At 37.3% G+C, this 24,191-nt stretch overlaps 1 protein-coding gene across 2 annotated transcripts in view; it reads left to right on the forward strand.

Annotated features, from left to right (window-relative positions):
- The first annotated feature begins 286 nt into the window (after positions 1-286).
- LOC124176203 (proton-coupled amino acid transporter-like protein pathetic) overlaps positions 287-24,191 on the forward strand; it is a 34,931-nt gene continuing 11,026 nt past the window's right edge. The window contains exons 1-2 of one of the 2 annotated variants that reach the window (XM_046557150.1): positions 287-420; positions 22,069-22,154. In XM_046557150.1, coding sequence (XP_046413106.1) covers positions 370-420; positions 22,069-22,154 — 137 coding nt within the window. In that variant the 5' untranslated portion in view covers positions 287-369. Of the gene's footprint in view, positions 421-19,692; positions 19,904-22,068; positions 22,155-24,191 lie in introns of those variants that run through there. The other variant, XM_046557149.1, reaches the window with a different exon arrangement.

Here is a 24,191-nt window from a genome sequence, read left to right on the forward strand (position 1 = left end):
AACAAAAAAGTGTATAATAATTTTTCGAAGACGAAGAGAAAATAACAACAAGAAGTATTGTCCGAGGATATTTGAAAGGATATATATATACGTACTGTCAGGTATATAAGGAGAGGAGAAGAAAGAATATAAAAGAAGATATTATCGACGGCGGGAAGGGATATATATACCTGGTATACACGTAAATACGGCAAAAGTAATTTTGGGTAATTTTTTGGATTATTGTCACTCTGCGAAAGCCTGGAAATATTACGGAAAGAAGAAACGAAAATTGTGCGTCGGAGTTGAAAAAATATACAAAGAGATCAGCGTACTTGTATATCGAATAATATAACAAATCGAAAGCCGTAAAATTATTCCGTACTCGGGATGTCGAACAAGATGCATGGAGCCCCTCCTGTTCACGGGGCTAACCTTATGGTGAGTGAAAAATTCATACTTCTTTAACTTTTCTATTTTTAACTGATATATTTCACGCAATTCTTGATCCCTTTTTCACAATCCACCCTGTACATGGATGATTATTTATTTTCACCTAGCTTGTGACTATTTTTAAATACCGGCGTTAGTAATGTCGATTATAATAGCGCAGCTGCCGCCTGTCATCGTCGTTAATTTTCACGTACATAAGTTTACGCATGCATGCGATATATTATACATATAAACGCGGTATAGGCCAAGCATGGAAAAATTCCGTTACATTATGTTAATCGCTTGGTTATTTTTTTTTTCCCCCACCCCCCCCCTTATTCCTCGCTTTTCTTGCGACACAACGATGATAATCGCGGTAGTTTAATTGTTTAAAAAAAATTTCTACTGCAATTAATATTATTTACGCACGATGACGATGAGAATGGATATCAAATCTTATTATAGCTCGTAATGATATTTTGACACTGTAAAAACCGCTTTGCGTATCGTCGTCATCGTCGTCATCGTTACCGCAGTGACGTAATTAGTCTTGAACTTTCTACGATAGGCTTCTTTATATACACTGGTACCTGTTAAATGTTGTCATTTGCTTACGGGGAACGAATTTCTTCAGAATTGGAACCTCGGTATTTCCCCTTTTGACGCTGTTCCCTTTCCTCACTTCCCTCCAGTCTCATTAAGTGAATCGTAAAACGCGCTCGTCAGCCATAAGGTTAATTCATTCAGGAATCTGCGAGAATTTCGATGTCTAGAACAGTTTTACGATCAATCTGCGGATAGCGGAGCTGATTCGACAAAATTAAAAAGTCTCCAGAATTTCGGGTTTTTTTTTTTTTTTGGCGGTTCGTTACATGTACATTGATTTTATGAAGAAGAATGAAACGGTTTAAACGATTTGAGTTTCGAAGTCTAGGTTAGGTTTACAACTAAATGAAAAAGTCCCTAGAATTCCGTAATTTTTTGTTTTGATCATTAGTTGCATGTACACGAACTTCATGAAGAAAAAAAAACAGTTCAAGCGATTTGAGTTTCGAAGTCCAGGATAGTTTTACAACTAAATCAAAAACTCCCTAGAATTCCGTAATTTTTTGTTTTGGTCATTAGTTGCATGTACACGAACTTCATGAAGAAAAAAAAACAGTTCAAGCGATTTGAGTTTCGAAGTCCAGGATAGGTTTACAACTAAATCAAAAAGTCCCTAGAATTCAGTATTTTTTTGTTTTGACGGTTCGTTGGATGTACACTAACTTCATGAAGAAAAAAAAAACAGTTCGAGCGATTTGAGTTTCGAAGTCTAGGATAGGTTTACAACTAAATCAAAAAGTCCCTAGAATTCCGTATTTTTTTTGTTTTGACGGTTCGTTGGATGTACATTAACTTCACGAAGAAAAAAAAAAACAGTTGAAGCGATTTGAGTTACCAAGTGTGTCAAGAAAATTTTGTAACGATTGCTTGTTTGAATCCCTATTCTCTTTCATCTCTACTAGGGATTTGTTTTTGTTGCCATAATGTTACTAAACTTGATATTGTTGCCAACTTGACGGCGATTGTGCATGGGGAATTATTTTTTGTCTGTCATGTAAACTTGCAGATTCCGAAGGATTCGTTGCGCCCGACTTTTAGGTTATAATTTTTCTGTTCACACGTCAAATTCACCTGTGCCCCGTTTCACATACATCCACGAACGGAAATCTAAACCCGAAAAATGTTTTTCACAATCTGACGATGAATTTTCGCTCTGCGTGGTTGAACAATTCATCGATACGTAAATGAATCCGTACTTTTGTACTATTGCAAAACTTTTGACAATGAGTCAGGATTGTAAACTCATCGCATTCGTACATTGTAAATCATTGCCGGAGGAAAATTTTCTGAATATTGAATAAAAGGAAAAAGAAAATTTAATACAACTTTTTCCTCACTCTTTCTCTTTCTCGCTCCGTTTTTATTTTACTCTTTTTTCATTTTTTTTTAATCAATATAACGACGACGCGCTTAATTGCTGTTAATTTTGACACTCTCTTTTTAAATTTTCGCGTCTTCAGTCACGCCGCGTCACGAATCATCTTCCGAGTCAATAATGTATAAAAATTGAATCAAAAAATAATAGAACAACAACGTCCGCAAAGTGGGAAAAAATTTTATTTTCTACCAAACACTCTGTAAAAGTTTTTGCGATTTTCCCTGTATAAGCGCCGCTGTATACATATATGGTGGTAAACATTTTTCATCGACTCGGAGAAAACCGCGGGAGGAAGCGGACGGCAAAAGGCCGGGGAAGGAAGGATGGTCGAGGGGGGGGGGGGGGGGGGGGGGGGGGAAGGCAACGACGGAACTTGCGGGAAAAAAACGAGATAGCTTATCAACGTTGTTATGTGTATTATATATTATGTACATATATACGTGTGCGTGTGCGTAAGTACAAAGCTTATCGCGGGAGCGAAGTTACATAGAATATATATATATATATATATATATATATATATATATATATATTCTATATATAAAACCTGTCTGAGGAGCACGTGTTCCTAATTTTCTCGGTGTTTGTGGGCGTTAATAAATTTTACGCGAATATATACAATGGTATTATAAGACACAGAGAGACACAATCGTAAACTTTATATGTGTTTTATCTCGTGCGCATGATTTCTTTTTCTTCGACTTTTTTAACGTAGTAGAGTATAGCAATTCGATTTTTGTTTTTTTAACACCCTCGTTATCATATATCTATGTCCGCATTAATGCAAGAATTACATGTGTCTGTGTGTGTGTGTGTTTGTACGGTATTATACCTGCATACATACATACCTAAGTAAATGTATTATAAATTTATGTAAAATATCTTGATCGTTTAGACAAGTGGCGGGTTTGAGTCTGATCGCGTATATTTATACGTGTGTGTAGGTACTTGGACAGCCTTGAAAGTTTCGTATTCGATTGTGTAAAGAGACACTCATTATACGATCACACGGTACATTGCGTTAATCAGCTTCCCAAAAAACGAAAGAGACGTCTTCATTTTGTATTAATCGTCTCCAACTGTTCGCATTTTCTGTATACATATATACCAGTTGTACATAATACGTATGTAACATTAGAAATTCATTTTTTCAAATTTCGTTAGTAAAAAAAAAAAAAACAAAACAAACTACAATTCTTTTTGGGTATAGAAGCGATTTTCGAAACTTACTAGGTATTATGTAATGCATCAGCTTATCGATCGTCATCGATCATCGATTAATGACGATTAAACAGAATTAACGGATTATATTATCTCGTTGACGGGTGAATCACGGTTTCTTCTTCATATCTTTGTTGAATTTCATTCTTTATTACACAAATTGAAGGTGCATTTTTTTTTTTCATTATTTTCATCTTCAAACTTTAAAGATTTTGGAATCTTCACTCGCGTTATACGTATGTATAAAGTTGAATTATTTATTATACGTATATTACAGGCCGTCACTTAATGAAATACTTCTAAATTATAACATCGTAGATACATGTAACATATACATCTATACACGTATGCGCGTATGCTTATTTTTATATTGTATTTATCTAATATGCATGTTTTGCATTGTCAATTACTCAGGTGCGAAGAAACGCCTCGCGAAAAATATACGCAACTTTTTGTACGTTTTTTAATAAAATATACTCTTCGTACTGTGTTTTTTTTTCGCGATACATCAAAAATATATATATGTATATATATACATGTACAGCTAATGTTCATGTATTATATTTTAATATTATAAAATTTTCATCACACACATACACAGTTATTGTAAAGATGTACGTACAAAAGTCGTACAATATCACTTTACCATACATTCTCTAAATCCGTACGTGGCAAATATAAATTAGCTATATTTGTATAAAATCCTAGTTAAAATTATTTAACATCGCGTAAAGATTTTCTACATTCAATGTCTGCACATTCGGGTGGAATAAATTTTCAAAGAATTGTTAGATCTCGGAGGGGATGTGAACAAAAAAAAAAAAGAAAAAAGTAGGACCAAAATAATTCATTGTAAAAATAGTTATAACGGTATAGCAAAAACATCAACATTAAAGCGTCAATGATCGCGAATTGGGTCACAGACCGATCATAAGTCTGCAGAACTTAACCGAGCGTCTTTCGCGAAAGTCGTATACCTTTACCTTGTATACACACACATATATATATATATATTTATATACATATATGTACGGTGTATAGGTGTATTTATATATAAGCGTATAGACACAAACGTCTATTATAAGAGCTGGCTGGTGAGAAGGAACTTTGTGCAGCAGCGTTCGCGCCGGCGGCAAGTTAAAACACGCGCCGGCGGCGCCATTTTGTGCTACCGATTGAACGTGGCGCTGCGGACGCCATCTTGTCAAACGGTGTATTTCAAGTTCGAAACTTGCAGGTTTTTCACGAGATGCTGCGCGTTAGGCGAATGCGCTTTCGTAAAGACAGGATAGTCGATAACTTTCGTGCTTAACGAACGTTTATCTAGAGTTTAGGTCTGATTTTATATCACGTGCGTGAAGTGGAAGCGGAAAAAAAAAGAAGAAAAAAAAAGAACGTTATTTGAGGAAAAACGAAGCAGTTTCTGACGAACGTAGATAAAATGATATGACACGAGGAACGAGAAATTTAAAAATAAAATTACGAAATAAGAACCATCGGATTCTGAGAAAGAAGTATACAAAAATATACCTCAAATCATTTCCGTTTATCTTTTTTTATTTCTCAAGATAGTTAAGAAAACACAACGGGGATAAGAGAAATACGAGAAAAGAAAAGAGGAAGAAAGTACATATCAGCTCGTAATGATAGTTGACACGAATCATTGGGTTTCCCTTGGAGCAATTTCGCGGTATATACGATATTATACATACATGGTAATTAATTGCATACTAATAAGCGTTATGTGGTACAAACGCGTATATCGGAGACGTTGAAACGACGCCGGTGAATGACCATTCGTATTAATACGAGCATAGACAACACACGATATGTATGTACTAAATGAATTTATGCGCATGCATGATATATGTTACATTACACATACAGGCCGCACACGGTTGTAAATAGCCAAAGGCGGGCGAAGCCCTTGAAGGGATTTGCACCGAGGTCGTTCGGTTCTCTTCTTGCTAGACCCGCTATATGTATTATAAGTTGGCTGCCCTTCCTAGTGTGTACGCACACATATACCTGTACGCGTGCAGAATGTATACATGTATATATTTATATGCATACAAACTGTACCAGTGACGTCATGGAAGTTTCCGCACCTCTCGGCGGAGTCGAGCACGGCTGGTAATACATTCAAGAACTCTCGTGCCGACGCGACGCGGACGGTGAGAGGTTGCTGCCGGAGAGAGAGTGTGTGTGTGAGAGAGAGAGAGAGAGAGTGATATTGAAGAGTAAGAAAGGCAGTCAGCCACGGCGGCAGAGGAGGAAGGGACACGGAACGTTAAGGAGGAAAAGCGGCAGAGACGGAGAGAGAGAGAGAGAGCGAAAATGTTGGATGTGTAGTGTCGCAACGTAGCTATGCGAGCGCCGCGGTTCAACACCGGCAAAGATTTAGCCTATTATAGGAACACGCGCCGGATCTTCTGCGCACGCGCGAACCGAACGAACGTTCGCGGCGGCGGCGGAGGAACAGTGGCGGGGGGGGGGGGGGGGGGAGGAGGTGGACTTACGGAGCCTGGACCGATTTTCGATTCTTTAGGAACCCGCGGAGAGACGGATAGATAGACAGACAGACAGTTAGACGGACAGACAGACTGACAGTCACAGACAGACAGACACACACCACCGCGTACGAAGAGGGGAGAAAAAGAAAGAATTTTTAACAACGACCCTCGCGTCGCGGGGGAAACGGCATTGGCCGACGGCTTGGTGAGGGACAGAGAGAGAGAGAGAGAGAGAGAGAGTGAGAGAGGGGGGGGGGGGGGGGAGAAATAGGAAAGGATTGGGAGGGAGATTTGTAAATACAGAATTAGTTTGAGGAGACAGAGTCAGAACGCGCTGCACTTGGAACTAACGGATATCGGGTTACATTGAATACTTGACGTCTGATCGTAAGGCAAGGCGAGAAGTTGGGGAAAAAAAAAAAGAAAAATTAGAAAAATGTACAAACAATGACGATTTTGCTGATGATAATTATATATACACCGCAAGTTTATTAACCGTTTCATTTCTTACTCTACATTCCTTGCAGTTTTTAGTTTTATACCTTTCAGCAATTTTTATACATAGGTATACCTACCTCAATAATTTTTTCCGTGTAAAAAAATTGAACAGCGTCGCACTCGAGTTTAATGTTTATGGATCATCCGGTTTTTAAACGGAGATTGAAATCGAAGGTTATATAATATGTTGATTATATAGATGCGATGTAGACAATTTGTCGAGAACTGTTTGCTTAGCTCGTCTTCCATTCTCTCATTCATACTGCAGCTGTGCGGTAGGTTTGTGTAATTTTGTATATTTGAAAAACCCCCCTGGGAATTAGCTGTCGAAGAATTAGGCACGAGGAGACTAATGAGAAAGAAGAAAGCGAAACGCAAAAACGTTGAAAAAAAAGAGAGAGAGACAGAGAGAGAAAAAAAAAGGAACTGGTCTCCTCCATTAGGGAGAAAACCTGCCGCATTCACTTTGCTGCATCATGATGAACCATAAAACTACATTCCGAACCAGTTACTCAATGGGATTATGAGAGCCTCGGTGCAGTGGGAATAACTGCAGATGCCGACGATGCCGCTGTGACGGCTACTAGGGTTGGATAAACGAGGGGAAAACGCGTTAGCGCCGAATAATAGAGGTGAAAAAAAGAGAAGAGAAAAGGAAAGAAAAGCTTTGGAGGTATTATAAGAGAGGATAGCTACGAGTCGACGCCTCCAAGGGATGATGGATTGATCCTGTACAAGAACGGGACTCGAGCATTATAGTAATGTTAGGCCATTCTATGATCGATTCTTTGTAGTCCTTCTTTTTCCCCTCAACTACTACTTTCGCATTACACAATACGTGTGTATATACGTATGTACATATCTACGTATGGACAGCGATGTAAAATTTATGCGATTCGAATGCGGAAGAAGTAAAAGAGCTATGAATATAACGAGTAAGAACGTATAGATGGCTGCTAAATTTTTTTTCCTGGTTGTTTTAATCTTCGTTTTTTACCGATTTTAATTAGTATTTTCAGTTAGGCATCTGGCGCGATCTGGTTTTTTTTTTTTACTGTCGCCGATGAACTTGACGATTTTTTACGCTGCTCATGATCCGGCAGTCCTTCCAGAGTACGTTACGGTCTGATTCCGTAATGTATAAACGTGGTGATATAAAATAATGTTTCACGACGAAAGATAGTGGCAAGTAAAATTCCGGTGCAGATACGTAAACCGCAATTCGAAGTCATAACCTGATGCCGCGACGAACCTAGATTTAAAGTAGGTATGGGAATACGGAGAAAGCTTCCCTGATATTCATTAACCTGCGGGAAACACAACTGCGAACATGAATATGCCTCCTAATTCTTATTCAAATTTATCGAATTTTCTATCTGGGAAATAAAACAGATGAAGCATCTTTCTCTCGATTTGTTTAATTTTCAAAAATCCATGAGGTTGAAGTTAGTAATTTTTTACCGTAAAAGTAACTATTTTCTTAATTTTACAGTGATGTTTTAAGGAACTAAGATCTCTGAATATGAGTTTTTTATGTTTTATTACGGTTTACTGAATCTCGGGCTGTCCCTAAATAGCGTAATAACGGTTTTTCCCTCTCAGCATGAATCGTTCCGGCAACGTTACCAACTTCAATACGATGAAATCTGGAGACGAAAAACGGCAAGGCGGCTCGGTGCGGTTCGTCGCCTACGGCTTTCGGAGTATAACGATGTGTAGTTTCCGTTTCCGCCGCTTGAGGGCAGCCGATGTCAGTTCGCAACTCGCGAGCGCGACTCGTGACTCGTTTTGCGTCCTCGACTCTTCGCCCACGTTACCGTGAATCGCACACACAAGCTTGTTTCGCGACTCGGGTGACTCGGGTGTCTCTTTCTCAACCAGTAACTCAACGCCGTATTATGCTATGCATAATTCGTCTTGCCGATGTTCTCTTAACCCCACTTCTGTCGGCCGAATTCCTTCTTTCCAACTAAACTTCTTAGACGCGGCCTACGTGTTTCTACCGCTCGGTTTAAACTCTAGAGCACCTCATTAAAAATATTTGTGATACAGCTGCATTTTTTTTTGCTCATGGGTTTTCGACCCTCAGTAACTCAAATATGAAGTAATGTTTGAGCTGCGTAGCCAGTGTTTCGTGAAAACAGCAAAATTTAACAAATTCTATATCGAATTATGCCCTCATTTGTCGGAAACGAAGTCGGATTAAAAAACTAGGAAAAAAGAAATTCTACTTATCGACGCCATTTGGGGAATTTTGCTGAAATAGATTTGAGTTCCTGAAAGTCGAAAATCCCTCTACAACAAAACGCAGCAATGTTCCGCATATTTTTAATTCAGACCTACTTTGACTGGACTATCTAGTCTCACCCGACTCACACCATGAACGCCCTAGGTTATTATGGCGTTACATACTCTTACAACACTGTCTCGTGAGTTATTCATCGCCCGCAGGTGCGGATGCTTGCAGTGCACATGCGGCGCGTTTCACTGACTTCTGCTTGAGTTTTCACCCTGTAGCGAAAAGAGGAGAAAGAGAAATCATCGGGCGGAGGAGAAAACGAAGAAGTAATTTTTCGCGATTAAATTTTACGAAAGCTTTTTTCCCGTCTATATTTATCTTTGTTGGGATTGTCACTTTGCGATGCGTCATCTGGTGGGAAAAAATCAAACTAATGCAACCAGGCTGACAGCTGACCGTTGACCCTATTTTTTCGCGTGTCGTTGATAGAACAGGTATACTATTGATTAGGTGTCATTAATTTATGTAACACAAGCACTTTGGAACCCCAAGAATTACGATTTCTCACAATTGAAATAACAAAACTTGGGTTATGTTGTGATAAAATGGCGCCCACAACCAGGCTCTGACGTCTTAAGGACATTTTCCAATATCAATCTATTTTTTCTGTCATGCATTCGGAGGACCCACGAGACATTAATATTAAAATCTTCCTCATTGCTTTGTTTGTTCGATAACCTATAAAATCGAAAATTCGTGCCAGGTTCTTCGTTGCGACGTTACGCTCTTGTTTTTTTTTTTTTTTTTGTTATACGTGCAGCACAACCAGCAGCAGCGGCAGCAGGGAGATGCGGATGAATTAAAGTATAACGTACATACAATGCAAATTGCACGCACTGCACACCGTCAGGATTTTCAACCGGTTTCAACGACAGCGTTACCGGGCACCACATGCGTTTAACCTCCCAATTTCGGTGTCATGAATCTGGTTGGCTTGGCTCACGCCGTGCAGTTTGGCTCATAACCGCCTCGTCTAGACGAGTTATCGATTTTACTTCATCGCCTTTGGCGGAGGGGGGGATTTTCGCAAAGAGAAATTACACACGAGGAACAAGCCGGGTTCACGCAGTTCACGCGAGCTGTGGAAAAGGCGTGTTTTATTCACGTGCGATGGGTTATAATTTCTTGGAATTGTTACACCTCGGGCGACTCAACACCGGCGGAGTAAAATATTCGTCTGCATTTATGCAATCAAAGTTACATTTTTAAAGGACTCCGCCTACACGTTGACAACCAGAAATACATTTCGGTAGTTTAAACTATGAATTGCATAAATGCAGGCGGACTTACTACGCGTGATTAACTTCAAAGCGTATAAAATTTTTACGAAATTACACAACGATTCGAACGATTTTCATCGAAAAGTTGTTTGTATTTCCGTGTTCTTTAGGTCTACACTGTTATTCGGACGGCCAAAATCTCCTTCACTGCAATCAAACTCTGTTTTGTTTTCTACCTAGTCTGTGATCGTAGGTATAGCCTGATAGTTCGGTGAATCTGTTTGCCCTCATTTCGGCGACGACAAAAGTCTAGGAATAGATTCACGCGCGTCTAGTGCAGCCTGGCGCAGGGAATTTCTGAGACGTTAATTCAAACTGACCATTTGTTTACGTGTATAAACAGCTATATCGTATATTTTACTCGTGGCGTGGTAAAAAAGCTGACTAATATATTGACGCGGAGCGTGTTAAAATATATACAAGATACGTACGATAACGCCCTCATTTCCGGCATTGTCCTTGAATTTTTTTTCAATTTTATTTTATTTTTTTTTCTTCATCTGTTTAAGTATGAAATCATACCGAGTCTTGTTCCGCATTTTTAATTTCCCCGTGCCGTATGAATTGTACAACGTATCGCGTTATTTTTCAACCTTTCCTTGTACACGCAGAAAATAAGATCGTTTATGCGCCATTATACCTTTATAATTATGTAAGTACGCCTTTAGACTTGAAGAAATTATCATACCTAATTGGCAATTATTTCCCGGCTATTAAGATCACATTATACACGTACAATATATATTTGAACAATTGAACAACGCGTATTATAGAAACTGTAACCGAGATCGTCGCCTCTGAATATTGCAGGTACAGAGCAAAATACAGATGCGTTCAAGCATGCGTTTGAAAATAATTGGCGAGCGTCAAGATTGCGTTTGACGATCTTCGTTGTTATAACCATCTTTTACATTTTAACCACGTACATACATACGTACAAATAATAACTCACAGTCGCGTAAGATTTTTATGTATACCTAGCAGAATAATTTGCATCATTTTTCCAATTCGTAAATAAAAAACGGAGCTCGTTTTGTTATTACAGTTGTAAAATGAGTTTTACGCACTTATTTGCATACCTACATGCGAATAGATATAAGGTATAGATAGATAAAATGGCTGCTGTCACTTTATATTCAAGTGTGAGATACCGCATGGGGGAAGTTCAATTTATGGTATATATACACACACACACACATATATCTTTACATACACATACCCAGGAATTTTTATCCAGTGTACTGTATTTTATTTACGTTCGTAAGTAAGTTCCGTGGTGGTATCGTTTTATTTATCTGTATATAACCGGTTTGGCGCAGCGTTTGCGGGTTGCGGGACGGATGTGACGTCACAATTGGCGGTCAGATTTGTTAACGCGAGTAAATTTGTTATCTTGTTGGTACTCGGTGGGTAACGGATATCGCGGCGCTTTGCAATATTAATAATATCTAATCGAGCCTGGAATCGGAAGGAGAAAAAAAAAAAAAAAAAACAAAAAACGCCAGTAATTCAGCTCCACATCTGCCATTATTAGATTTCTCAAATTTCCTTCGCCTTACAACACTGTGTGTGAAAAAAAAAAAAAAAAAAAAAACATTCTACTCCCAGTTTATTTTTAAACGTAAAATTTCATGCAATCTCACGATTACACAACGGTGATAAAAATGACAGGAAATAAGCTTCGCTGTTTCTTTTTCCTTTTTGTTTTTGTTTTTGTTTTTATGTCGCACTGCTTTTTTCAACTTTAATTCAAGCACTCCTTCTCTTCCCTGGCCGAGTTGAATAATTCTCCAACTCGCGTCGCCCTGTGCGCACAATTTTTGGCACATTGCCCGTATAATCTGTGCGTAACGTCGAAGGTCGTCGTCATGGCGACGCTTTTTGAGAGTATGTACGTACATACGTAAATACAGGCACGCGGTATACATAGTCTTAGCGATAACTCGCCTCGCGTGCACATAACACACGTACATAAATTCGCATACCATGCGAAACTATCGGAATTCGATGCGCGAAGGCACGTGTCTGATTATCGGCCTGCTAAAATCGTACTGTTTCATGCAAATTTGGACCAGATACACGTTGCATATGCGTATATGGATATTTATATCTATATATTATACAATACGTCAAATCAAACGTGAAAATATTATGTCTTTATCGGCGAGAGAAGCTTGTGTCATGTTTAATTGAGCGTTAGATTTTTTGTTTTGTTCGTTTTTTTTTTTTTTTTTTTATTCTCCCTTTTTATCCGTCTCGCGGTGTTATTGGACGGATATTCCCAACTAAAACTGAGTCTCGATGAGAATATCGAACACTTGGCGAGTGAGATGAGAATGTGAAGAAATTTTGAAAAATGGATAAAACAAAAAGTCTTGAATTTTTTTTTTTTGACAATTTTTCGTAAACGGTTGTGAATCGTTCAAACTCGCCGATAATTCCGAAACAATTCACAGGTGTTGAGTAAATTCGATGAATTCATTTTATGTGAAATGAGAAACAAAAAACCAAAAAAAAAAAAAAAAATTTCATGAGAGATTTTTTGCACAAATTATTAACAAAATTTTTTGACATTGTCGTTATTATTATTCAAAGCGAATTATCTTTGATTTTTTATTTTTTTTTTTTCTCATTTCACATTACTTGCCTCGTCGCAAAGTGATGAATATTCTTAACGAGACTCACTTTTGCTTGGGAATATACCTCCCGTAACACCTTAAATTATTTTTAACACATAAATTAGCCGCGCATTTCAAGCATCTGACAACGACGACGACGTTGAGAAAATATACCTATGTATAATGGCGCATCGTCGTATCACGTGGAGCACAAATTATTTGCATCCGTTTCCGTTATACATACGCGCATAGACGTATACGTTTACGTTCGTTATACGTATAGGGTCACGATCCCTTTAACATTCTATAATCGTTAAATCGGCTAAATATATACGAATCGCATAAACAAATTGATAAACTCTCTTCTTTCCGCTCTTATAATTCTAACGATAATTTTTTGACAACGGAATTATCGAATTAATCTTGTAATACGTGTAAACGAATTATTATTTTGCACTCCGGCCGCAGTCATGCGAAAATAAAATCCCCGAGTGCACTCGGTTATATTTATTTTTATCGATTACAAATTGCAGAGCGTACCGTTGCTTTTAGATACGGTGAAATTAGTTTGATCGATCGGTAGAAATACATTTTATACAATGTATAGATACAAGTTTCACATGCATCGAAACTTGGAACGTTTCTATACACACTTTTATTCTGTGGACGAATGCCAATTTGCGAAGTTTATATTATATACGGTTGAAATGAAAATTTATCGAGAACAATGATTTTATACGATATAAACTTGGGTGTACGATTTATCGAGATCTGAAAATTAAGTAACGTTTACCAACCTGAGAATTTCAATGAAGAAACTTAACATATCAATTTCAACGCGTTTCACCCGGTATATAAGCATAGAATTACTTATTTACGCAGGTGGTTATATAAATGCGTTACACGTGAAATGCGTCATAATTTTTTCAATGTACTTGCGTGCTTGCGTGTAAATACGGTTTCAATTATATTTTTATTTTGCTCGTCGCGTAACTTAATATATACAATATAGACTGTATCGAAAAAATCGAGTATATTTTTTGTCAAAATTAAAGTAAAAATTATTATTACAAATGAAGGGAGTAAAAGATGCTGTCCAAGTTTTTAGCTCTTAATAACAATATTTAGAGTTGTCTCATCGCGATTTTATATTTTCCCATTTAAATAACACGGGACAAGATTTGTTTTGAACTTTGGCATTTTACAACTTGTCAACGCATTACGGTACCGATAAGACCAAAATGTATTTTCATTTTATGATAAACATACTTTTTCAAAAGTTATTTAAGGTTTTCAAATGCCTTCTGACCATTTCCATACAATATTTTCGACTTGAATTTTGTAAAAAAAAGATTAGTCAATATTTTTGTATACCTGTTATATGCTATATTGCAGTAGCATTGGATGTAAATAAATTTGAAAATTGAAAGACGAAATAAAGATGGAATTAGACGACGGTAAAGAGAGAAAAAAAAAGGACAAGATTAGAAGGAAAACAGCAAGATACTAAATTCTTTTGGCAACACAGAGATTTAACGAATATATACGCAGTGTGTATAATATATGTATGTAACTATTTATTATATATATATATATATATACATATACAACACTTATCTACATGCGGAACGAAGCGCCGTCGAAAGGTAGTCAGGATATTAAAAATAAATACTAGAATGACGCATTACGAGCGATGATATTTTCGGTATTTATTATATAAATTTAGACGCGTTTACGATATCGTAACCGCAATACCTCTATATAAATATACACCTATATAAAAACTATGTAAAGAAGAGGACGATCGGGGGCTCGATTTAGAGACGGAAAGATTACCTGCCCCAAATTTAGTCGATATCAATAACATGTGCTGTATAATAGACACGAGGTCGGATAATTATCGCGTGGACAACGTGATATTATACGTGATACAAAAAACACGGATATTTTTTTCAAACAAACAATCCGTTAATATTTAATTTCCAGAACAACGCGTAAGATATGCAATAATACTGGTGCTGTAATCGTGTGAAATTTTTTTTTTTTTTTTCTTAACTTTGCCCGCAACGATATAATAATTAGGGTTTCATCCTCGTACAACTCGCGAGTGTTAACGCACGCGCTGTTTTTTAGAATCATCTTCACCCGTTTGTCCGTACGTGATTTCTTTAGAACTGTGAAACATTATTTTTTCTTTTTTTTTTCTTCAAACTAGAAGAAAAAACAAAGAAAAACAAAACAAAACAAAAAAAAAGGAACGTAGAAGAAGTGGAAGAAAAAGCAAAAATAACCTAGCAATTATCTCCCGAGGTGTCGCGTGGCGGTGGAAAAATCGCTAGCGCGTATTATAACGTCGTAACTCCGCGGTGGCATTTACGCAGTTTTCAAACGCGAACAAGTTCAAGTTGGCCAATAGCGTGTGGCGCCTGAACCCGTGACTCACCCCCCACTCCTCACGATTCGAGTAACGGTCGTTTGGCTCTCGGCCAATCGCAATCGTCCCCGCGCTTTCGAACTCCCCCCCCCCCACCACGCAATTTCCTTGAGGCAGCAGTCGCGGTTGGTCAGAAATCTCCGACGCAACGTACCCACGCATCCTCGTAACTGTGATCTTTCTTGTTGTCGAATTATAAAAAAATAAAAAGAAAAACTTTTCGCATTATTGCAAAAAGGTTTTTACAGTATAGACTTGTCGGATGACCGAGACTCTAAACCTGATACATTTATACTTTCGAAAAGTTTTGGACTTTGGCCACGGTAATGAAATTCAATTGACTCTAGTCATAAAGAAACAATGTCGATAAACTTCCTGGTGATTTTTATTTGTTTTTATTTTTAACTTTTTTTTTTTTTTTTTTCGGCACGTCTTGTCAACCCGGTCTTTTAAATGTAGACTGATTGCGACGTATAGTCGTGATTGATTTTGTTATTACGTTCGTTACGTATATAGATAGGTGGGATTGTGAAGTACGTATAAACATTGATATTTGGCCCGTGGTTTTGACCCTGTGAATCAGAAATTGGACGGGAAGTTAATCAAGACGTGCGTGCGCATGTATAATGTAATTGTGTATGCATAGGTGTACGCAAGTTTCTCGATTATCGAAGGACGTTGCTGTATAGGTATGAAATAAACAGAGAACAAGAATTAACGCGCGTGCGATAGAAGTTTAAACTGGTTTAGTACGGATATTGATGAAAAAACAAATTTCCATACGTTTGCCGAAACGAAATTTGCATTTGGATTAGAAACAAAAAAAAAAAAAAGAGAATAACAATAAGAAGTTCTTCTTCATTCGTTTACCGGTTTATTGCCGTATAAACGATATGTGCCGATTGTACCGTTTGCGCGGTGTTGAGTACGACGAAAAAGAAAAGAAAAAACAAAACAAGCAAAAACGAATAAAAAGAAAAACGACAAAAACGCGTATTCACCGTCGTACGAGCTTGCAGGCTGTCTCAACCGCAGAGAACTGTTACGGCTGCAAAGGTGAAAAGGTGTTCCGAAAATAGAATTCATGCATAGTGAAAGGTCTATGTAAATTATGCCATTATATTATAGATCAAGTGGATTCGAGATAAAAAAAAAAAAAAAAAAAAAAAGGAAAAATTACGCTCTATTCTAGACGTTATAGGAGAAGACTCTGAAGTGTGAAAATAAAATTGTGAATCAACGAAAGTCATCTGATCGGATTTGGAAAGTATAATTTATAGGAGCACCTGACTGAAGGATTTAATGTTTCATCCGTAAATCAAAATTTGTTTTATCTTTTTTTTTTTTTTTTTTCTTCCACAGCCACGCGATCCTCGCGAATAGGTTTTTTGCACTTCGTTAACGAGTGATGATATTGGCAAATAAACTTCCTGTCAGCAGCACGTTTTATTTCTTCTTCCCCCCCCCCCCTCCTCCCCGCTCTTCATTCTGCTCGTTGAAGTTAAAAATAGCGAATGAATATGAAAATTAGCAAGTACCAACTTGAGTGTACAGCTTCTTATTATGTACCCGTGTAAGCGAGTAGGATTCATCTTTCCGTTTATTTTTATTTTTTTCTTCACACAGAAATCGCTGCAGAGGTGCATTGCACATTTTTAAACTGCACTTGTTGTACATAGATATCTTATTCGTACGTATATTTGAGTACAATTAGCGCACTTGTCGTTTCTAATAATTGATCGAAATATTTTCCACCGTATTTACGATTCAGCTGTTTGCTGGTACGGACAGCGTGATATTGATTTTCGAACGCATCTGGCATTCATGCACAACATTTATTCTACAACTTAGGAGTTTGGACGAACGTCAGCTGTCGTTACTAACATATTACTATAATGTTTACCCTCCATCCGCACACTGTGGCGGACTGTTTTGTTCATTTATAGATGAAAAACACTGATCCAACAATTCGTGTTAAAAGAAAGAAAAAAAGAAAAAATGTATAAAAAGTATAGAAAGCAATATTGATGAAAATTTGCTTGTTAGTTGCGCCGTAAAAATCTGAGACAAAAGTTCCTTTGCGACAACATTGATGTTCGAATCGTTTCCGAGTTACAGAGTGTCGAAGGCGCGCACCAATCGGAAAGCCGTCACGTGACGCGACTGGGCGTGGTTAGGGATGGTGGGCGGTCCGCTGATTGGTCAGTTTGTAAATGACGTAACTAAAGAACGGTTAGTCCTACGGAGTTCGAGTAAAGTGAGATTGGTTCCTAATTTCAATCTCCGAACGTAGGTACAAAAAGGGATAAAAAGTAAGAAAAATATATATTTTCTTTTTAAATCGCAGTAAAATGAGCCACGGTTTCTACAAATATTCAAGATCGACGCCGATGCTCAAATTAGAAAAATCAACATCTGCGGTTATATTCATGGACGATGAACAAGAATATTGTATGTCGCGTCGAGTGTGCGATCATGAACGAGTACTGAAGAAGGTCACTCAAAAATTTCGGTGCTGGATTAGTAATGCTATCGGTACATGCATTGACGGGTAAAAATTATAACCTAGCTGAAGGTGGCCGCGGTAGAATTGAAACGGCGGGATTTCACAACTGTCGGAAAAAATTCTGCGACAATTCTACAGAGCAGAGCTCGCGCTACACTTCGGCTGAATCGAATTAATAGTAATAAAAGTTAATCCTCAAGGTTACGGCGCCTTCCTAACACCGCGCTTCCGTTAGACATACCCACATCTCTCTCTCTCTCTCTCTCCCTCCCCCCCCTCTTTCCCTCTATCTCTCTGTCTACCTATTCTCTACCTATCTATTTCTTTTATATCTATCTATCTATCTATCTATGTATCTCTGCTATCTCTCTCACGTCGCGGTTTTCTTCTCCCGTGAAGCGCAATTAGCACGATTAAAACATATAATACCATAAGCCTCTAAACTCTGTCGTTACGAGCATAGCCGAGAGTCTTACAATTAGAGCTGTAGGTATCTGGTATCGTTCTGTTTACGCGGGGGACGTTAAAACACACAACTCGTCTAGCTGTAGCTATTGCCCCATTCCGCACCACCTTCTACTTCTTCTTTGTCGCTGGCTACTCCCACCACCACCACCACCACCACTAACCACCTGTGTATACAGAGGTTGAACAGTAGCGTAGCTAGATTCAAATGCCTCCCCCCCCCTCCGACCCCGCCTCCACCCGCTGTTCTTTCAAAAAAAGAACGAAATACAACGAGAAAAAAAAAAAAAAAAGAAAAACAAACAAACGAAACCGTTAACGTATAAAAATGGATTAATGATCGGTGATGAATTCCGTTCGTATGACAAGGAATTGACAATGACCCTGACCTGAGCCAATTCCCATCGATCTATATCGTTTCACCACCGATTTTTCTCCATCTAAATTTCATCTCCTCTCCTCTCCTCTCCTCTCTTCGCTTCCACCGAACGTGCGTGACGCGTGTTCGCATCATCGTTCCGTCGTTCTTCCCACGTTATAGCAAGGCGGGCAAACGCGTATATAAGGCGGTCGTCTCAAAATATTCAGACAGTTTGGCACGCGTATCGTCGTTTTGTGCGTCTTCTTTCGCATTCGTATTCTTATTCTTAAATCTCTCCGTCGACGTCGGAGACGCGACGCGCGACGCCCGGTCGGTTGGTGTTGTAATACGGACGTAGTGCTTGTTGCTGTTGCGACGACCGACGGTGACGGCGATCGTCGCGAAGAAGAAGACGAAGAAGAAGGAGGTGGTGGTGGTGGTGGTGGTGGTGGTGGTAACCATACGCGAAAGACTATATGCGAGATGCGAGAGAGACTCTCTCATCACATATTCGCGGGTCATCATTCATTCTTCCACAAGTTTTTAACGCGGACACGGGGCGGCTAATTCATCTATTTAATCGTCAACTTCATTCTTAATTCTCGTTATCACCGTACGGATTTATCGGTCGTTTGTAGAAATTTTTTGTGTCCCGTTTGTGGTTCCTATCATACAGGTATACGTGTTACGGAACAATTTCTATACCTGTACGTATTACACCCGTTTCTGCGTCGCGGGTCTACGATAACGCGATGTGTTTTTTAAATTATTTTTTTTGTTAAACGATCGTTTAATATAACGCGTATAAAATTTAAACAATTTACTCGCGTTACATTAAATCGTACACGCAAGTGACACGATGGTGTATATCCAACGTTGTAACAGTGTAGTTTTGTAATAATTATTGTGATATTGAAAAACTATGACGAGGTTCGATTCAACACAATTTTCCCAACAATTATTAATGTCAACTGACACGCGATAACGTTTTATAACAACAATCGCAATTTCTTAAAATATTCGAATAAAAAAAAAACAAAAAAAAAAAAGGAAACGACGAGAATTCAACTGTGGAAATATATAATTATATCAACCTCGTGATACGACAATAATAATAATAATAATAACAACAGTGGTACAAACAAGAAGAATATTATTAAAAAAAAAAAAAAAAAATACCAGGAACAAATTAGTGCGCAAGCGTATATAAATTATATCGACAGATCGCAATGGGAAACGGTGGAAGTGCGTTGGACGTGGAGATGAGTTCACTGTCTACTTCACAGTCATCCACCGAACGTCCGCACATCAGGGTTAATATATATGCTTGATAATATACCTGCTTGAAAAACAAAAAAAAAAAAAAACAAAGACTACACATGGCGTAGAAAAAAGATACTTTTCGTTTGGATCAAGTGCGAGCTTTTTTTTTTTTTTTTGGTTTTCCACTTTTGGTTTGAATCACAATTTCTAGATTCATGAGTATTATGTAGGCACATGTAACACGCATCGTAGTAAACGTGTACGCGTATTTGTCACACGTATTTATTATCGCGCACGTATAACGTTTCGAATTTTCATCTCTCGAGGCTTTTTCGAAAAAAAAAAAAAAAAAGCTTTCCTCCGCTGGCCTCCGGCTATAAACGAGCTTCTCACACGGAACGCGTACGTCCATCCATCCATCCATCCATACGCCCACATGTTTTGAGGCTTGCGGCTGCTGATCGTGAAACGCTTGCAAGCATGACCCTAGGTGTTATACCTATGTATATATATATGTATATATCGTGGGTGTGTGGGTGTGTATCGAATTATAGCGTAGGTAGGTTATTTTATAGGTACTCTTATAGTTGGAAGAAGCCGGTTTTGTCCGTCAATCGTATTCCTCCATCCGTGGATTTTCATTTTCTCTCCTTATCTTGTTCTTCTCTGTACTTGACTTACAATAATTCGCTTGTCATTCGTTATGCATTTTCACGTATCGTTTTTATACATGTAATATGTATGTGTATTGTATTCTTACACTTGACTGTGTCTTGTGTATAATACTTGGCAAGAGAAGCAAACTTTCCGCGCGATGCCGGTATACGCGGTTTCTCACCGATCGTCGCAAGAGCAAACATTCCTGTTACACAACGAGCTAGACGTTGTTCTAAAATTATATCCTATACATATGCACACGTACACATATATTTATACATCTATAATACACGTGTATTTATGTATGTATATTTTCTCTGTATATCTAAATGTACGCGTGTTTTCTACACCGGGCAATGCGTGCAATATGCAATGTCAATTCTACAAACTCGACAAAACAATGCGGTATTTTCTTTTCTTTCTTTCTTTCTTTCTTTCTTTCCTCCTTCCTATCATTCTTTGCCTGAATTCACCGTTTTTTCTTCCGTTCGAACTGTATTAAAAAATTTTTTTCCCCAATATTTGGAAATTAGAGTTTTCCGAACGAATCGAAATACTGTAAAAACTGAACTGTTTTATCAATAATTATTTTGGCTAAATGCCCGAGGCTGTGTGTGTGTGTGTGTGTGATGAATTTCATGTTCGATGGTTTTTTTTTCGCCACTCTTCTCATCGCAATCACAAAACGAACCAAACATGAACGAGCGGGTAGGAAAAAAAAAAAATTAAACAGTGACAGTATATTTGAAAAGGAATATCGGCGAATATTACGTATATAAGATAATTGTATTTCGTGTCGTTCATGCAATTGACACTAATTTGTTAAACACAACCGGTTTTAGCACCTTAATAATTGTTTATATTTATTCTACGTTAGTTTTTTTTTTTTTTTTACCTCACCTCTTCACTTTTTCGGTCCGCTTTCATTACGCAACACGCCGCATTAGTCACGCATGTATTTGCCGCTGGTATTTGAATCTCTTTTTTTTTTTTTGTTTTTTAAACATACGCACCGGGAGAATCTCTTGATACTTGAAAATCAACCGCGCGTGCGCCAAATAATTAAATCTCATTGGTCGGCGAAATCTTCCCGCAGCGATATTCTTGTCCGCGATGCAGGCGTGCCAACCTAAGCAAAATGTGTACGTTTGAATTTTCAGAGAGCGTAAGCGTTAAATTTCGACCGTTCTTCGAAGAATCGACTCTCCCGCCCGATAACAAATGCTTCCCAAACCTTTCCGAGTAGCCGCCTCGATTATTTGAGATTCTAACCTCGAAAATTCGTATCAACTACATCGCCGCCAGAAACAGTTCGACAGCTGAAAACTCGGGATGGCAAGCCTGCGCCGATAAAACTCGCGCATGCGCGGTTGATTTTCAACTTTCAAGATATTGTCCCGTCATATATATCGGTATCGATAATCCGACAACAATTAGCGAATTAGACGCGAAAAGAAACGTGTAAAGAATTTCTTTCACGTCCAGCGAACGAATGTTTTGTAAATCGCTAATTATATATTTATATATAATATTTGTTTTCTCTTGTTTTATTTTACAGAGAACGCCAATGCGGCCAATAATCGCTGAATACGACCCGAAGAAGCACGGGGTGAAAACAGAACTCTCAGACATGGTGCTCGTCAAGTAAGTATTAACCTTCTTATAAATAGATCAATGAAATGGCTGTGTGCAACGATTGACAAAAAAAAAAAAAAAACATAAAAAGAAAGGCAAAAGGAATACCGCATAATACGTTGTGGTTGTTATTATTATTATTATTATTATTATTATTATTATTATACACGTTATATGGAAGATACGTCTTTATCTCTATCATGCATACATATAATATACCTTGTATATACCGACATCACGTTGATATCGTTGATCGGAGTGATGATTTTGAATCGAGTTCAATCGAATATGATCATTCGATACATTCGAGCAATTCACTCTTCTATAATATGCTCTCATAAACGATAATGTGTAACCACTTTATTTCTGTGTAATACGACTACACGTGTTATTTATTATACACCTAACGTCGTTCAACCGCATCTCTGTTATATTATTATTGTTATTGTTATTATTATCGTTATTATCGTTATTATTGTTATTGTTATTATTATTATTGGTATTGTTATTATTATTATTAGTATTATAGTCGTCGCGTTAGAAGCTTTTGTTGCGATAACATCTTGCTTACAGTTGAATTTACAAAAAAAAACAAAATCCCGATGTTTTTGTACCTGATGTTTTCTAATATAAAAATACGCGATAGTAATATACACTGTGTAGTTTTTCAAATCACTGAAACGTTATTTTGGTGAGAATATATCGAAGAAACGTAAATTCATACCCAGAGGATCATACATATTGTGCATTCGCGTCGCATTGTTTGGTTAATTTTTCATTCGTTTGTTTATTTATTTAATCGCAAAAAATGATTGCTTAGAATCAATTCATTCGAGAAAAATGAACGCATTCCTTTGCATATTAGACATAGATATATTATAATGCGTAATTATACATACTCATAATCATTGTTTCATATATTTATTATACACGCATTTATATCACCGTAGTTATCTTCATTATTATTATTATTATTATTATTTTTTTTTTCATTCATATCATTACACACGATCTAATCGCGCATACTGTATGATTTATATGGCTTATTATAATATTTATATACATATACTTACGTATGTGTGTATTCATGTATGGCGTTGTGTTCAAGGAATTGATATTGTGGAAAAAGCGGCAATAATATTTCGATTACCTTCGATGCAGGTTTTCTCGAAAACGTTTTGTCTCCTTCGTTGATTTTTATTCAGATCGGAGAGTCGAGTTATTTGCAGTTTTGACAATATCTTTTTCAATTAATCTTTTAACCATCATCGAGACGAATCGTTTATGCCTTTTGTATGTTCCGGGCGCATGCATTCGCCGAATTAATAATATTCATAATTTTAATTTTTCTATTTTTTTTTTACCGTCGCATTTCTATCAACATATTTCACATTCTTCATTATTCGCAAAAATTACAAGCTTATATATATATATATATATATATATATATATATCGTAGTTGCAAGTAGATGAATTAAAAAATCAAAAAATAGAAAATAACTTCCTACCTCAAATCATATCTGCACAATTATAATGTAATTAGTAACATATGTATAAGGCTGAATTCTTTTTTTTTTTTTTTTGATTGGCTTATTTCGCGTTATAATCATGAACGCTGCAGCTATATTGTAATATCATACCATTACATTACATTGAATATTATCTACGTATACGTACGTGATTATATAAATACTTAATACACCACACACATGCTTTGGCAATAATGACGGTCTTCTCGTTTTGTTTTTGACATATTTTTTTTTTTTTTTCTATCCGTTTTGTTTCCTTTTTATTTTTCCCCGTGTCCGTCATTGTACGTTATTTTACATATAACAACATATCGTTGTCCGCCAATCATTCCCATGCCTATACATATTTATTAACAAAATATTATACAATTTATTAAATATACTTATACGTACATCGATTCACACAACGTTAAAAAACAAAAACAACAAGAACAACAATTATAGTGATAGTAATAATTGTTATGGTCATTGTTACGTTTAATTAGGTATTATATATTAGGTATCACACATCCTTCGT

This window comes from Neodiprion fabricii, chromosome 2 (assembly GCF_021155785.1).
Source record: "Neodiprion fabricii isolate iyNeoFabr1 chromosome 2, iyNeoFabr1.1, whole genome shotgun sequence".
NCBI lineage: Eukaryota > Metazoa > Arthropoda > Insecta > Hymenoptera > Diprionidae > Neodiprion > Neodiprion fabricii.